Below are 16,813 nucleotides of genomic sequence, written 5' to 3' on the forward strand. Positions count from 1 at the left end.
ATAAGTTAATCATCCATCTAACTCACCAAACACAATATAGGTTCACTGTGAATAGTTATAGAGAATCAGAACATTTAAATTAAGGGTAAAAATTAAGGTGTACGTCAGTTTTGAGACATGGAAAATAGTGTTTCTTAAAATGAAATGGTAAAAAATAAAAACAATCCCAGCATAAAACAAAACCCCTAACTTCAGATAATCAATGTTTCTTCATAAGACACGCTTTGAAGAAATATTTGTATTTTTGAATGGGGTTCTTCAAGTCAGACCAAGGAGTGCGTACTCTGGGAGCGGAAGCAATTAGGAAGTCCTTGCTAGGGATACACAGGACACAGAATACCGCATGTGGTGCTGCCAGGAGGAACTTTCTGACCATTTACAACAGTCTTTTCTCTGAGAAATAATGCCAGACCAGGAGTAATCTTTTCCTACTATTAACCATTCTATAGGCATTCTTTTATATTTATAACTTGCTTTATATTTTCAGTAACTTAAGTCTCCGCTTTGGGTGGTAATCACAATTATGGACAGGAAATCAGAAACAGATGCTGTTCCTGAAAATCATAAAGCTAAGAAAATGCTAAAAATGCCACAATTAAAATCTTTCAGATCCAGTATTCAATATTTCCTTTTTCCTAAGCACATTCTTTATAAATTTAGGACATAGAAAGACTCTTTTACATACTATTCCTTATCATAAAGTATGACGAAAATTAAGTCCTGTAAAATATTTTTTCTCAGGCAAACAGGTTGATAATATTCAAAATCTTTGAAAATACTGAGTGACAACAGCTACACATGCTTCCAATTGCTACACTGGACAAAATGGGTCATTCTACGAAGCAAATTTTGACAATGCCTCTATTTCTCACTTGTGTAATTCACCTCCTATGCACTAATCTAATCTACTTTTTCCTTATAAGGAGATGGATTCTTAGTTATATGTGGAGGTTTACATTGTATTTGTGATTATATTTAAATATGTGAAAAAAGACATTTACAAAATCAAGTGTTTATTTTTCAGCACACAGGTCAGGCAAAATTATTATTTTAAAAAGTGACCCATGACCTAAACAACCCTAACATACAATCTAAATTTTTTTTCTGAATTATTTTAATTTAAATGTTTAACAGAGCTTAATACAGAGTTATCTACATGGGAGATATAGACAATTTTCTACTAGGAGAGAGTACAACTAAAAAAATTTCCCTATACATTCAATCAAAAGCTGGAATATTATACATTACTAATCCCATTCATTGAACATTTAGAGGGAACAAATGAAAATGTTCTAAAAATGTCTTTTGACTTTACAGATATATAACAATTGCATATACAAAATACTTATGTGTATTTATAGAAGAATATTTTAGTGTTTATGATTAAACTTGGAACAACTATCAATATTAAAAAAAAATTTTGTGAAGTCATTAGATACTGGGTGTATGGGTGTATTTGCTTTGAATTCTGATTAAACAAAAACCATGATAAAATTTTAAAAATAGACAATACTCTGAAGAGAGCAGTACTCTTCCAGCAATCAATTTTTCAACATATGACTCAAAAGAATGTTCCTCTACCAATTTAAGTCAAAACATAACAATTACTTTTAATATTCCTTTAAAAGCTACCTATGTGTTACAATAAATTAATTCTGTAAGTACCAGGACTTAATTTCTTTTTAACTTACCAAAGTCACACAGTTTTAGGACATCATTGTGGCTGATTAAGAGATTTTCTGGTTTTATATCTGGAGTGTCAAGATAAAAAAAAATTAGTAAAAATGTTCTATGTTCTCCTGATTGACACTGTTATCTAGAGTAATTTCAATAGAAAACTGTGGCAGCAAAAAGAAACGTAACATATCTTATGCTGGTACATAAAAGTTTCAATGAATTTCTTTTTCAGAAACATGCAGACCACAACTTCAAAAACAATTTTTTCCTCTTTAAATATTAAAAGGATTAGTTGGATCTCTGAATTTTAAGAATAATTAAATCTAGGCCAACATATTTCAAAAAACTATTATGACTTCATAAAATACTAATAATACAAATTTTGGGAGATAGAAATATAAAATGCTTACACCCACGAAATACTTTAAAAATACATGAGAATAAGTAGCTAGCATTATATTTACTGGAAAAAAAATACAAGATATGCTTTCTGTTACATTCTTCTACATAATTTCTATATTTACATCTCTTTAGCTTTTCTGTATGGTTCACAATTATCAATGTCTAATGCTGAAGCCATACTGGATGAGTCAAATTAAGATTTCTAATTTTTTCCATGGATGTTATGAAGATGTGGTGGGAGTTAAGTAGAAATTCACAGAAAATGCAGTTGAATTCTCTCCTTGGGAGGCATCTCACAATTGTATTTTTAGAATAGAATACCCATCATCTTTATCATATGGTAAAGGTGCAAATGGAGAAAGGGCAGAGGTAGTGAAATCTGTAGATTTCAAATCATGGTTTCTACCATTAATTTGCAACCACTGATTCACTATGCACGTAACCAAATCACAGTATCATGATGGAAATGCACCTAACTCAGCTCCTTATTAATATCCCCAAACTACAGTATAGACTGTTACTAGAATCATTACCCCAGACACTAGATGTCCAGTTGACGTGGAGATCTACCCATGCTACCAACAATCTTGATAAGATAATTGCTATGAGAGTCAAATGCAAGAGAAATATAAACTGTTTCTAGGAATAACAGACGTTGGCATTCTTCATATGACCTTTAAACTATTCTTACAAGTGAGAATTTTTAAAAGTGATATCCTTGTGCATTTGTGTATAGGTAAATTAAAATGTAGCATTCTTTTATCTGCTAATCCAAAGACAAAACATAGATACTGCAATATTTTTTATAAATATTTAGGGTCACTGTTGTATCAATTTGCATCCCACTACTGTAAAACTCTCCAATGCAAGAGAGATTATCAGGAGAAGATAATGGGTGTAGAGTCAAATATGATGCTGAGCAAGTAATTTCCCTTTCATTGTTATAAACCACCCACTTCATGGCAGTAAAGGACAAAACAGTTTATGGGAGTATAATTATGACCTTTATGCGAGGTTGATCATGCCTGCAACTGCAGACAATGGGCACTTTTCACTAAGGGGTAGGGAAAATTAGGAGGTGAAGATACATACTGGAGATTGTTAGTATAAGAAGGAATGAGACATGAGTGCCAATAGGGGCCGGCGACTTAGGGACCACCTATATAAAGCCTGATTCAGAGTTGTTTCACATTACCTGGTCTACCTGCAGGACCAAGGCTATAGAGATCAACATTTTGCTCTTCTCCTATCCCCAAATAAGTTTCAAAGTTCACATTTGTTGAGTTCTCTTATATCACCAGGCATTTCTACAGTTTGGAGTGGATCTATAATAGTTATACAAACGTAAAGATTTCACTACAATATCCAAATAAATTTGTAATCCATCCTTTTGGTGACAGAAAAGGAGATTTGGAGAGCAAATGATTTCTCATGTTTTGCACTTTCAAAATATATTTAATTTAAAAGGCAATGCCAATGCTTATGAAAATATTCTTAAAGACATTAACATGTGAAATACTCTTAACTTTACTTGATGTTTTAATATTTTCCATTTTAAAAATCTCATACTCACCTCGATGGACAATATCATTCTTATGGCACCAATGAATAGCCTTGATTAGCTGATAGATGTAGCTTTTTACTTTCTCAGGTGGAACTCCATTTGGCATTTCTTCCAGCAATTCCAGCATATTCTAAAAATTAAATAGTCATTAATTTCCCAAATTAGGTAGGCCTGTAAATTATGTATTAACAATTTTACAAAGCATCTAGAATAATTCATCCAATACAGAGCATTTTTTTTTATTGTTTTGCTTTCTATCTACAACTTTTTCATGCTGAATCAGCATTAAAATTGTGGCTTTCTTTTATGAGGAATTCCATTTTTACTATTCCCTAATGCTACTCCAAATAATAACCCTGTATACTTTTCACTCTCCCTAAAGGTTTTCAGGCATTATTTTAGAATAATTAGAAGAGAAAAACAATACAAAGTAGGTATATGACACTGTAATGTATAAAGGGGGGAAAGAGTCCTTTTTAACACAGTGTGCTGTATCTCTGCAACAGAACCTTGTGATAAAAATCAAGCCTTTAAAATACATCTGGAAGATCTGGGAAATATTCTTGGAAGAAAAAAAAGATCTCTAAAATTAAAAATGATCAATACATTTAGTACAAAAATTCAAACAGGCCAGAAAATACTATTGAAATAAAGAGTCACAGACCCCATACAATTCAATATTCAAAAACCTTAATTTGGAGTCAGACACCATTATAAATAAAATTCATGCAAAATTTTTTATTATGTAGAAACTCCACTTAGCCAGTCTCTATTGAATTTCCAGATTAACCATTCTCCTTTCCCACTGTAAAGTACAAGTAAGGCCCATGGTACAATCATAGCTTATTGTTTGTAGGCAACCATTCAGGATAGCAGTTCTCAAACTGTGACATGTGGATCTGTGGGGTCTCAGACCTTGTGGAGGGCCCATGAAGTCAAAACTATATTCATAATAAGATTGTGATGTTTGCCTTTTTCACTGTGTTGGCATTTACACTAATGGTACAAAGCAACAATGGGTAAACTGCTGGCACCTCAGCATGAATAAAGGCATTGGATTCTTTAATCCAGTTAAACCTTGCGTTTAAAAAAGAAAACAGAAGTTTTAGTTAAGGGCATCCTTGATGAAGCAGTACAAAATATTACTTTGACTAAATTTCAATTCTTGACTACATGTCTTTTTTGGAATCTGCATGATAAAATGGCAGACTACACATAAAGCCCTTCTGCTGCACATGCGCCATCTGTCCAATGGTTGTCCTGAGGGAAAGCACTTGGAGGATTGAGATACAAGCTGAACGAGCTGCTTTTTATGTGGAACGCCATTTTTTACTTGAAAGAATAACTGACATACAAACTTATCTATGTTAACATGCAATATGCTTATTGTTATTTTAAAATGAACTAATATTTTTATATTGCTTGGTCATGACTAATATGAGAAACACTAATAGATAAAATACACATAAACAAAAAGTTCTTCGGGTTCCCAATAATTTTCAGAGTGTGAAGGGGTCATAAGACCAGTTAGAAAATCGCTGCTCTAATTTGGCCTCACAGTTGTGTTCCCACCAGTCAAGTTGTATACCTATAAAGAATCAGTTGTATTTACTCCCATGCCTATTTATAACAGATACACTTGTTATTTTAATACAATTAAATGCCATATAAACCAATGAAATAATGTTTCTTAAAAAAAGAGTTGCTGTTTATAAGAAAACAAAGTTGAATACTTTAGAAAGGCTTAATAATAAAGGAAAAGCCACTAAACTTATTGCCATCTAATCAAACGTGAGACAACTACAAAACACTGGCAAGGAATGGGTGCTAGTGGGGATAAGCAGGTCCATTGAAGGATTCTGCACTGAGATTGCTTTGCAGATGTTTTTGTGCATTTGCTTTACCTTAAAGATGCATTATGAGTATGACGTATGTAAAAAAGACCAATCAGAACTTCAGAAGAGTGATAGGCAAAAGGACTTGACCCTACCTTTATAGCGTGTTAAATGAATACATACAGTATTTATGTTTCCAATTAAAATAAACATTTTAAGTATGTATGCATCGTTTTTTGATTCTCCATTTGAATTCTCTTTTTCAATTAACAAATTCATAGACGGTCCCAAAAGGACAGGTGGAATAGGAAGGCTTTGTAATACGGAAAACAAATTGTATCTCTTGTTTCATATTCTATTCTAAATTCCTCAGTGGCAGAGATATTGTCTTCCAGTATCCAGTCTTCCCTTACTCCGCAGGAACACAATTTTCAAGTGGAGGCCTAGCTGCCCAGAACAAAGAGTACGTTTCTCTTCTGCCTTGCAGCTAATGTGGTCATGCAATGATGTCCTGGCCAATGGGATGTGACAGCTGGAACTCTATACTGACCTTGAGGACAAGGTCACCTCAGTGTGGTGGAGCAGAGCTGCCACACTAGTCCTATACTGCTCTACCTTTGTATTTATATGTGAGGGCGAAAGAAACTTCTATTTTGTTTAAGCCTCTGTAATCCTGGGTCTCTGTTACTAGCCCCTTATCCCTTAGAGAACTTTCTCCTTGCTCTCCTGAGACTCACTGTCAATTATGACGTACTGCCACTAATGTGGCAGGTGTGACAGTCATGTTCTACCTAAGAACCACAGGGTCAGGGGAAGAATCTCAGGCCTGACTGTCAGAAGACTGGAGTTCTAGTAGCAGCTCAGCCATTTACCAGCAGGGAGATCTCAGACACACAAAACTGCCTCTCCCAGTGAGGAAACAGATACACAGAGGTGACTTCTCCATTTGTTGTATTAAATTATTATTAATAATGAACAACCACCATGAGTAGAACAGAAATAAAAAAGATAAACTAAAAGAGATGTCAAAATTTTCTTATTTGGTAGTGAAAACTACAAACTGCATGATTATTTATGACAATGAAAAAATAAAAAGCAGCCAGGCATGGTGGCGTGCACCGGTAGTCCTAGCGACTCAGGAGGCTAAGGTGAAAGATTTGCTTGAGCCCAGGAGTTTGAGGCTGCAGTGTGCTATAATCATACCTGTGAATAAACACCACACTGCAGCCTAGGCAATATAATGAGACCCCATCTCTAAAAATTTTTTAAAAAATAAAGAGCATCTGGTTTCCCCTGGAATCCTAATATAGCAATCCTTTTTTTTTTTAATAGAACTTTTTTTTAAAAACCAACTTTTAGTTTTATTTTGGTATGGAAGTTACCTTAGAGGAATGTATAAATTGACACAGAAAAAGAAACTTAAAACAGATTCTGGAAAAGGAACATAAAGCAGTGGTTTAAGACTACAAAGAACCTTCTAGTACCATTCCAGTTTCTCTAGTAACTAAATTATTACATGTACTTTTTTTTTATTATTTCAAAAAAACTATTTGTAAAGTCTGAATGCATTCAAAGCCACATTACTGGTCAGTTACCCTGGCAATACTGCTTTCCATTTGGTTATAACAATGTTGATACTCTGTCATTTATGGTATAGCAAGCACCTGGGTATAGACCGGCAGCAAACATAAACCTCTCCTGCTTCAACCTTCTTTGGACAACAGCATAGGAATTGGCAGGAGCCACCTATTTACTCATCAAGAAAACTTGCTTAAAGGTTTGCCTGGCTCTAGTTTCTTCTACTGTTGTTAAAGTGTTTATCTGTTTAAGTTTTTGACCATTTAACAACTGCTGTAGGTCAGCTGCTCTCCAAGAAATTTCTCTTCTTCTTTTTCTTTAGAGACAGGGTCTCACTATGTTGCTCAGGTTATTCTCAAACTCCTGAGGCTCAAGCGATCTGCCTGGCTCAGCCTCCCAAAGTGCTGGGATTACAGGTGTGAGCCACTGCACGAGGCCCCTCTCCAAGAAATTTCTAGGCACACATTATTGATTACTGTAACATACATTTGCCCTTAGGTCATGTTATTAAAATTGTCACCAACAAGTTGACCATTTTTTAATACATGCTAAGGCAAGTGTACAGACAGCTCAAACAATGCATGCTTTTCCTTCCTTTTCCAATGCTTGCAACTATTGACTTATGGTCTCATCTACCACCTCAAGCCTCACCTTAGGCCTCCTGGTACAGCTCCTTCCCTCAAATAAAGCCAAAGCACTGGCAGTTCACAAATGCTGCTTCCTGGGCCCACTCATTCCCCAGCCTAGGTCTAATTCAGTGTGGTATCTTATACAGCCTCTTCCAGCCTGTACCATCACTGTCAGCTTACCAGTTTCTCCCTCAGTTTAGGCTTAGTTAAGTCAAGTCTAAAAATTACTTGTTGAACATAGAGTTTAAGACTTCAGAAGCCAAATCAGTATATTGTTTAAACTTATGATTATCTCTATACAGTTTAATTGTACAAAACTCTTAAATATATTTCAGAATGTTTAGTGATTATGAACAACACTTTCATTTTTAAAGTCCTCAGATTATGAGTACACTGATAAGCCATATTAGATAACAGTACTTTCTTAAATAATGCCAGAAAAAAATAAAAAATAATTAAATAAAAGAATATTAAATAAAAGAACTAAATTAAATAAAAGAATAGGGCAAAACTGCACATTGGCAATTAATGACTTACTTTTTCAACATACTCAAACACCAAGTACAACTTCCCCCTCCGACGAAATGCTTCCTTCAGCTCCACAATGTTTTCCTGCTTGAGAGTCCGAAGCATTTTAAGCTCTCGTAAAGTCGTTTCTTTGACTTCTTCATTTTCTAGAATGTAAATAATGGTGAAGAGAGTAAAAGGAAAACTTTCAAGCTACTGTTCAAAGAATTTCAAGAACACTGAAAACACTCCAATTTCACTTTCCACTTTGAGTACTTCTGCATAAGAAGTCCAAGAATGGAATATTAAATAATATGTTTTCTTGTTGAAAGGATCAAGAATAAGAAAATCGAACAAAGGGTTTACTTGATCAGCACAAACTTGACTTCCTGTTTATATTTTCTTATACTCCTTTTACTATGCGTATGTATAAAAATTTTCTTATACTTCTTTTACTATGTGTATGTATAAAAACACACTTATAGATACAACATAAGCATCCATTGTCATTTGAACTCTAACACTCTATACAAGGAAGGAAAGAGATTAAAAAGGCCATAAGGAATCAAAAGTATCAGTGTGCAGAGGAACCTCTATGCAGCCAGCATCTGTAGTAGCTGATGTTTTTAAGGATGGCATGAAGCTTTGGCCTAAAAGAGCATTTTATTCCTTAGGCTGCATGAGTCACCTCAGGGAGCAGAGGTCATGTGCCAAGCATCCACAATGCAAGTCACAGCCAAGTTGCAGGGAATTCTGAGAGTATCTAATCTTCTCTCTGAACAGCAGCTGCTATAGGTTCCTGCTGTCCTCCCTGTAGCATGTCCATCTGTCCATCCCAGATGGTGTAGCTGTTCTGGGATGGAGAACTTATGCTGAACCAATAGACCCTCTTCCATACCATCAACTTCATTCATGATAACCTCCACGGTTATGGAGGAAGGACAGAAATCATATTAACTCTAATGGATTAATTGGCAGGGGAGTGATGAAAATAATATTTCTATTTAAATATATTTAAATAGAATATTTAAAAATATTTAAAAATATTCATTTAAATATTTCTATTTAAATGAGTTTGTATTATACCTTTAGATTTACCTGGGAAATCTTAACTACCATGTTTTTGCAGGTAGTTTGAACCAGGATACAGGTTCATAATCCTTCATCTACAAGTCCAAAATCCAAAACACAGTCTAAAAACTGAAAGCTTTTTCTAAGTTTGGGGCAAATTCACTGAGGGCTAACACATGAAATGACGTGAGACTATTTACAGTCTTTGTTAATCCAATCTAATATGAACATTCATATGTTGTGCTATAGAAATACTACTTGATTACTGGGTACTATGCATTATAACATGCCACACGTCCATTCTAAAATCCAAAAATTATGAAGTCTAAAACACATGCAGCCACAAGCTTTTGGGTAAGGGCCAGAATCCTAGCTTGAGAGCTGTGTGACCCTCAGGATCAGACATGTCTTTCAGTGTGAGAAGGAAGAAAATGGAGTGTGGAGATAGGGGCACAGAAGCCTAATAAATACACCCTCTAGAAGAAAGGCTCTCTAAGCAAGGCACGCAGGAGGAAAAAGGCTGAATGGATTCCAAAGGGAGAGGGAAGATTCTAAATGCAGAGCCAGGAGTGTTTCCTCAGATTATTTTCTATCCCAGCCCCCTTTCCCAACCCTCCACTCAAACTGAGTTTAAAGAAAAGGGAAGGACTTTGTAGCACCCGAGTATCCATAACAAACTGGGAGCGTAGAGTCAACACTCCCTTGTGAACTGGTTACATAAGTGAAGTATTCTACTTTAGCCAGAAAGCTGTTGGAGAACACTGGAACACAGATTAGGACCAAGAGACATACTGCCTATGAGAACACAAGAACCAGCAGTAGGAAAGGCCAACTGTGCATAAGCAGTGAATTACCTGGATCACACCAAGATGGTCAATAGGGAACTGGGTACTTACAGGGAAAAGAGCATGACAGTGGATGCCACCTGGCAGTGGGGGAATGTCTGAGATGCAATTGGGGACATCCCAAAGTAACTTAGAGGATTGGGAGAGGACAAAGGTCCAGGTGTTCTGCAAATTGGGGCTGCGCCAGAGCAGTGGTGTTCTGTGACTGTTAGAATGCTAAGGTAGCTGCAGCTGCTGAAGCCCAGGAATACCAGCAGTTTCCTAAAGAAGCAAGATCAGGAACATGCTTCTCTGATATCCCCTCTGAGTTACTCAAGGTTGGGGTAATCAAACTAAAATCCATCTATCTCTAAGAAACAGAATAACACATAGATCTCAAATAAGAAACAAATGATCTAACGAGGGACTAATTTAACAAGATACAAGTCTACTGATTACTCATGACCTGGTCTGTGCCTGTCTTTCCATCCCCATCTCATGTCCCTCTCCCTCACCTCCATCTTTCAGTTCCCAAAATAGCCCCAAACTTCATTTTTCCACCTTAATGGCCTTCAGACTTGCTCCTTCTGCCGACAATGCTCAGTCTACTACATAGACTCTTGACAGGGCTTGCTCCTTCAGGTCTTAGTTTAAATGTCACTCCTCCAGAGCCTTTCCCAGACCATGAAAGCAAGTAGGCCCCCATCCCCATTATTCCTTATCACAGTTCTGGACTTTTCTTTCACAGAACTTCTCACCATTTTTCTTGATATATTTGTTTGCTTAGTGGTATACAATCTATGCAACCACCCCTGCTAAATCAAGAGCTCAAGGAGGACAGGACTCAATTCCTCTGTTCAACAATATACACTAGGACTGTACCTGACACAAGGAGAGGTGATCAATACATTCTTCCTATACGAATGCTTCACCTGTGGCCGTAAGGAAATCTCTGCTCATACATGCCTAACTCTTCCTCACTTCAGTCACAGCAACTGGAGGGCAAACAATAGGCACTTTGCCTCCCAGTTTTCTTACAGCACTGTCAATTTCCTCAAGCACCGCTTATCACGCAGTATGATAAACTGAATTTCTTTTCTCCCTATTCACCTCTGTCCCTAGGTGTCTTCTACAGTATGTGATTAGAAACAATGGAGGACACAGAACACTGACAGTGCTCAGGGTCAAGAACACACACATATACATGCACACAAATACCTAAATAGAAAGAAAATCATTAAGAGCATCCATAAGCTATGATGCTTGATGAATTCTTGGTACTGGAAATGCAAATGAAAAAACATCGTACTATTATTTGTTACCAGCTTGTGGCAGTTTCACTTTGCTAATGGATAAACCCTCTTCAGAATGGCCACATCAGAATGGTTTTAGTAGAAGGAACAGTGGACTAGGACTAGGGAGACCTAGATTCTGGACTCAGCCTTTTATTTTTATTTTATTTTATTTTATTATTTTATTTTGGACTCAGCCTTTTAATCAACCAACAGTACACCATGCAACTTTAGGCAAGCCACTTAAGTTTTCATCAGTAAAAGAAACAAATAAATGCCTCCATCTCCCAAAAATCCTATTGCCTTTTTCAAATCTAATAATCTATTATTTCTTTTCATTAAAATTTTATTGATTATGAGCCTAAACCTCATGGAACTTTGCTGCTTTGTTATACATACATTATTCGAATCTGTATTGACTCCACTTAACAATGGTTAGAGAAGATAAATGAATCATCAAAAAGCAGCACACAAAATTACCTAGAATGTAGCGCCCAAACAACCTCATCTGAGCAGCTGTTTTTAGGAAATAAAGGCTTTTCTACTTTATGCCAGTCATAGTATTAAAAGTTGAGGTAAACACTTGAGCACTAAGATTGCAATGAATGGGAACAGGCAGGAAGTGGAGTTAATTCCCTAAATTCAAGCAAAATGGGCGCTCTTTATTATTACTGGGTACATCCTATAATTTTGCTTTTCTAAGTACTTTGAAGGTTCCTGGCCTGCCCTGCACTTTATGATGAAAATTGTCAACTAAATTATCAGATGACGAGGGGAAAAGGAAGGCACATTCGAATTACACAGGCTTCTCTTCTGGGAGGTACACAAAGTAGGAAAGCATTTTGCAAGGCATTACAAAATGCCTCACAAAAGCATTCAGTAAGGCATTTTCAAAGGATGGTAGCACAGCCCACTGAAATGAGCACAAAAATCACTGCCATGTAGTTGAAATAATCCCCATGGATTCTTTGTCTAGGCTAGGATTCTTTATCAAGGTTGGGCTCCAGTTTACAAATGAAGAAACCAAGTCTAGAAAGGATAACTTTCTCAGGGTGCATGAGCTGAAGGTCACATTCTACCTCATAGGAACAAAGGTGGCATAGTATACAATACAGTGAGTTTTGGAAAGTGAGTCACAGTACCCAGGTTGAGGTATAACTATGCTACCGTTTAGCTGAACGGCAAGGCGGCATTGTATGGGTGGAAGAAAAACTCAACGAAGATCCTGGGTCAGCATTTTAGTTGCAATTATTCACATACACGCCATGCAACTTTGGGCCTGAGGTCCATCATCTGTACACTGGGGCTGAGTTATACTGGATTATTCAGAAGGACTCTTCCCGAGTCCATACTTCTATGTGATAACTGCTTATGTGCATGCTGACCCACCTTGTCATCAGTTATCACTGAGGGGGTTTAGCTGAATGCAGGATCAACTCTGACAAAGTTATGTGCAGATATATAGAAACCCCACTGAGTGAGGACAAAATGGCAGGGTGGAAAAAGGATGTTAAGTAAAAACAACCCCAAAACTGTCCTACTTCTAAACTTACCAGTAAGGCAAGTTAACATACCTAAAAATCAAGAGCGATTTACTAAAGTAAAAGAGAACAATTCTTAAGAAGAAAGATCACAGGAGCAAAGGAGATTAAAAGATAACTGATGAAAAGAGAAAAACCTAAAGATGAGCAGAAACTCTATTGTAACTCTATTTTTAAAGAACTGTGGGCTTAGAAAGAAAATCCAGGAATAGCTGTAACCTACTTTGTGAAATCACAAACCTGACATTTTTGTATAGCCAAAGAGCCCCCCACCCCAAATGGACCTTTAAACAGATAAACTGATAAAGCAAAATCAACCCATCCTTGATCAAAACCACGGGGGTGCCATATTTGAGTCTGGTTGCTCTTATTGAAGAAGGGACATCAACAGACAGACAATGTGCCTGAGGGAGTTTGAATGCTAGTGCTACTGTTACATACACCAAGAAAGATGAGGACCCTCCAATCTTTAGAGATGAAGAACAGGTAAAAGCACAGTAGAAATTTATGAAATCACAGAAGATGCAAAATGATCACCAAATCCTAGAAGAATCCCTGAAGTCTGAAGGAGGTCCATGTTGAAAATGAAAAGGAAGTATGGTAAAACCATGACTAGCCAGAATGCTCAAGCTCAGTTAATCAAATTATTTGTTTAGTCAAGGGTTGGACTTTTTGTTTCAAGGCCTCTTTCACATAGAAATCAGGCTCTTGAATTTAAGGACTACAGATTACGAACTCTGGTTTTGTACCATTATATAAAATAAGAGACCAGAGTACTCCTGATCCAGAGATCAGTATAGAGCTTTCCAGTGTCTGGGTAAACAGAAGAATAAAATAAATTAGAAGACAGAACAGATGATCAATTAAATGTTTTCTAACAATTAAGAAGAATATGTCCATTCCAAGAGGAAGATAGTTCTCTATAGAAAACATTAAGCAGCAGAATATGAAATGCAAGTAATTTTATTTCATATAAAAGCAGAGACAAAACCTAAGTTTCATCTTAAATGTAGACTACTGCATAGCTCCCTGGAGTCAGCCTCCTTGCCATGCACAGAGGCCCAGTGACAAGTAGAGAGGCTCTCCTCTCACTCCATCACCTTACATTTAAGGAAAGACGGAAAAGTCTAAAGAAGCAAAAAGAAGGTCCAAATGTATGTCAAAAATAAATTCTAGACAACAGGTTTTCCTCAAGTAAAGGTTGGACAGACAACGTTTTGAATTCTTGCTGGTCCAAAGCTATATAATCTAAATTCGCACTCTTGGGTTATTTAATAAATTGAGGATTGGCCGGGCGCGGTGGCTCAAGCCTGTAATCCCAGCACTTTGGGAGGCCGAGACGGGCGGATCACGAGGTCAGGAGATCGAGACCATCCTGGCTAGCACGGTGAAACCCCGTCTCTACTAAAAAATACAAAAAACTAGCCGGGCGAGGTGGCGGGCGCCTGTAGTCCCAGCTACTCGGGAGGCTGAGGCAGGAGAATGGCGTAAACCTGGGAGGCGGAGCTTGCAGTGAGCTGAGATCCGGCCACTGCACTCCAGCCTGGGCGACAGAGCGAGACTCCGTCTCAAAAAAAATAAAATAAAATAAAAAAATAAATTGAGGACAGCAGACACTTGTACTTGTGTATGTATGAGAATGACAATCCAATAGTGATACATTATCATCTGAACATCAAACCTCATTGTAGAAGATGGGAGTCATAGGAAGGGTAGAAGAATTGGGCTAAATTTGTAATTTATACATAGTCTGAAAAGTGCCTTTTAACTAAATAATCTCTAGTATCTTTATGGTCTATGGTCATTTTTTTCCCTTCTCAGAAATTCCAAATAATGAGCAGAACTATTACAATGAACAGAACTAATACAATGGAGACTTCTGGTTGGTCAGGTGTTTACTAGATAAAATTTCTCTGCAGGAACTTAATAGCCAAACTTAGAATACCATCATTTAGGGTATCTTATATAACTCATTATCAGAGACTCCAAATTTATGAAGTGTCAACAAGCATCAAAACAAGAAAAAATTAACTAATGAAGTAAGCTCAGACAAAAATTTTTTGTTACTCAAACATTCTTCCCTTTTAACAGGAATCTATATCCCCAAGTCAGGGTGTCAAAGTCTTTCAGAGAGAATCACAGGCAAAGACACTGATAAATTATCGGATAGAACTGTATCTGCTAACAACTAGAGAATAAAAACCTCAAAAAGCCAAGGATTGGTGGCTCATGCCTGTAATCCCAGCATTTTGGGAGACTGAGGCAGGAGGATCTCTTGATCCCAGGAGTTCGAGACCAGCCTGAGAAACACAGCGAGCCCTCGCCTCTACAAAAAATGAAAAAATTAGCTGGGAGTGGTAGTGTGCACCTGTAGTCCCAGCTACTTTGGGAGGCTGAGGCAGGAAGATTGCTTGAGCCCAGGAGTTCGAGACCAGCCTGAGAAACATAGCGAGCCCTCGTCTCTACAAAAAATGAAAAAATTAGCTGGGAGTGGTAGTGTGTACCTGTAGTCCCAGCTACTTCGGGAGGCTGAGGCAGGAAGATTGCTTGAGCCCAGGAGTTCAAGGCTGTATTGAGCCATGATGATGCTACTGCACTCTACCCTGGGATATGGAGCAAGACCCTGTCTCTCCCCCGCCCCGCCCTACACACACAGCCTGAAAAAGAAGACACATAGACAGGAATAAAAAAAGAAGAGAAAACTGACAAAGCTTTTTATATATTTCTTAATCACCCTGTTTACTATATAAGCTATTCATTGGCCTAGCCTACAATTTTACTTTAAAAACTGTTCCTCCTCCCAAAAAGGTTAACACTTGATTCTTTCTTGAAATAGCATATTAGTTGCTACTATAACCTAACTCGTGTTAACTATAAACTTATTTTCATAATTTTAGTTTCATTTTACCCACTTAAAGTCCCAAAATAAACTTTTATTTGCTATGAAATTTTGATTCCCATTTTAAACAGTGATCTATCATCCTGGGATAATAAAGACTTCTTGAACTAAATAGTAGTCTAACAAAATATAGTTTCACAAACATTTTACATAAATTTGTGAATACATATGAATTTAACAAGAAAGTAGGACATTAGCAAAATCTTTTAAAGCTACTAGAAGTTAACATATATTCTCACAAAATATTCCGTGATATTAGTGAGAGAATACATGGTCCCCAACTTACAATGGTTTGACTTCTATTTTTTTACTTTACAATAGCATGAAAGCCATATGCGTTCAGGAGAAACCATACTTAGAATACCCATAAAATCATTTTCGTTTTCACTTTTACTACAGTATTCAATAAATTACATGAGATATTCAACACCTTATTATAAAATAGGCCTTGTTATATGATTTTGCCTAACTATAGGCTAATGTAAGTGTTCTGAGTATGTTTAAAGGAGGCTAGGCTAAAGCTATGATGTGTGGTAAGTTGAGTGCAGTAAAGGCTTTTTTTGGAGACAGAGTCTCACTCTGTTGCCTAGGCTAGAGTGCAGTGGCATGATCACGGCTCACTGCAGCCTCAACCTTCTGGGCTCAAGCAAGCCTCCTACATCAGCCTACTGAGTGGCTAGGACTACAGGCATGCACCACCATGCCTGGCTAATTTTTAAAAAATTTTTTTGCAGAGACAGGGTCTCGCCATGTTGCTGAGCCTGGTCTCAAACTCCTGGGCTCAAGCGATCCTCCTGCCTCGGCTTCCCAAAGTGCTGGGATTACAAGTGTGAGCCAGCACGCCCAGCCAAAGCGTTTTGTACGTAACAATTTTTTCCACTTATGATGGGTTACTGGGATGTGGCCTCATCACAAGTCAAGGAGCATCTGCACTGGATTACCTTGAACATGGCTCAGACCAAGTGCAGATCCTATTTCAGTTCACAATATTTTT

The 16,813-nt window shown here is 37.1% G+C and overlaps 1 protein-coding gene across 5 annotated transcripts in view; it reads right to left on the bottom strand.

The window, feature by feature from the left end:
• The window catches only part of CDKL5 (cyclin dependent kinase like 5), a 225,932-nt gene that overhangs the window by 69,846 nt on the left and 139,273 nt on the right, over positions 1 to 16,813 (bottom strand). For all 5 annotated transcript variants that reach the window (XM_031660487.1, XM_031660488.1, XM_031660484.1 and 2 more), the window contains 3 exons: positions 8,223 to 8,359; positions 3,653 to 3,773; positions 1,692 to 1,751 (listed from right to left, as the gene is read on the bottom strand). In XM_031660487.1, the coding sequence (XP_031516347.1) occupies positions 1,692 to 1,751; positions 3,653 to 3,773; positions 8,223 to 8,359 (318 nt within the window). The remainder of the gene's footprint in view (positions 1 to 1,691; positions 1,752 to 3,652; positions 3,774 to 8,222; positions 8,360 to 16,813) is intronic.

The sequence above is a fragment of the Papio anubis genome, chromosome X (assembly GCF_008728515.1).
Source record: "Papio anubis isolate 15944 chromosome X, Panubis1.0, whole genome shotgun sequence".
Classification (NCBI taxonomy): domain Eukaryota; kingdom Metazoa; phylum Chordata; class Mammalia; order Primates; family Cercopithecidae; genus Papio; species Papio anubis.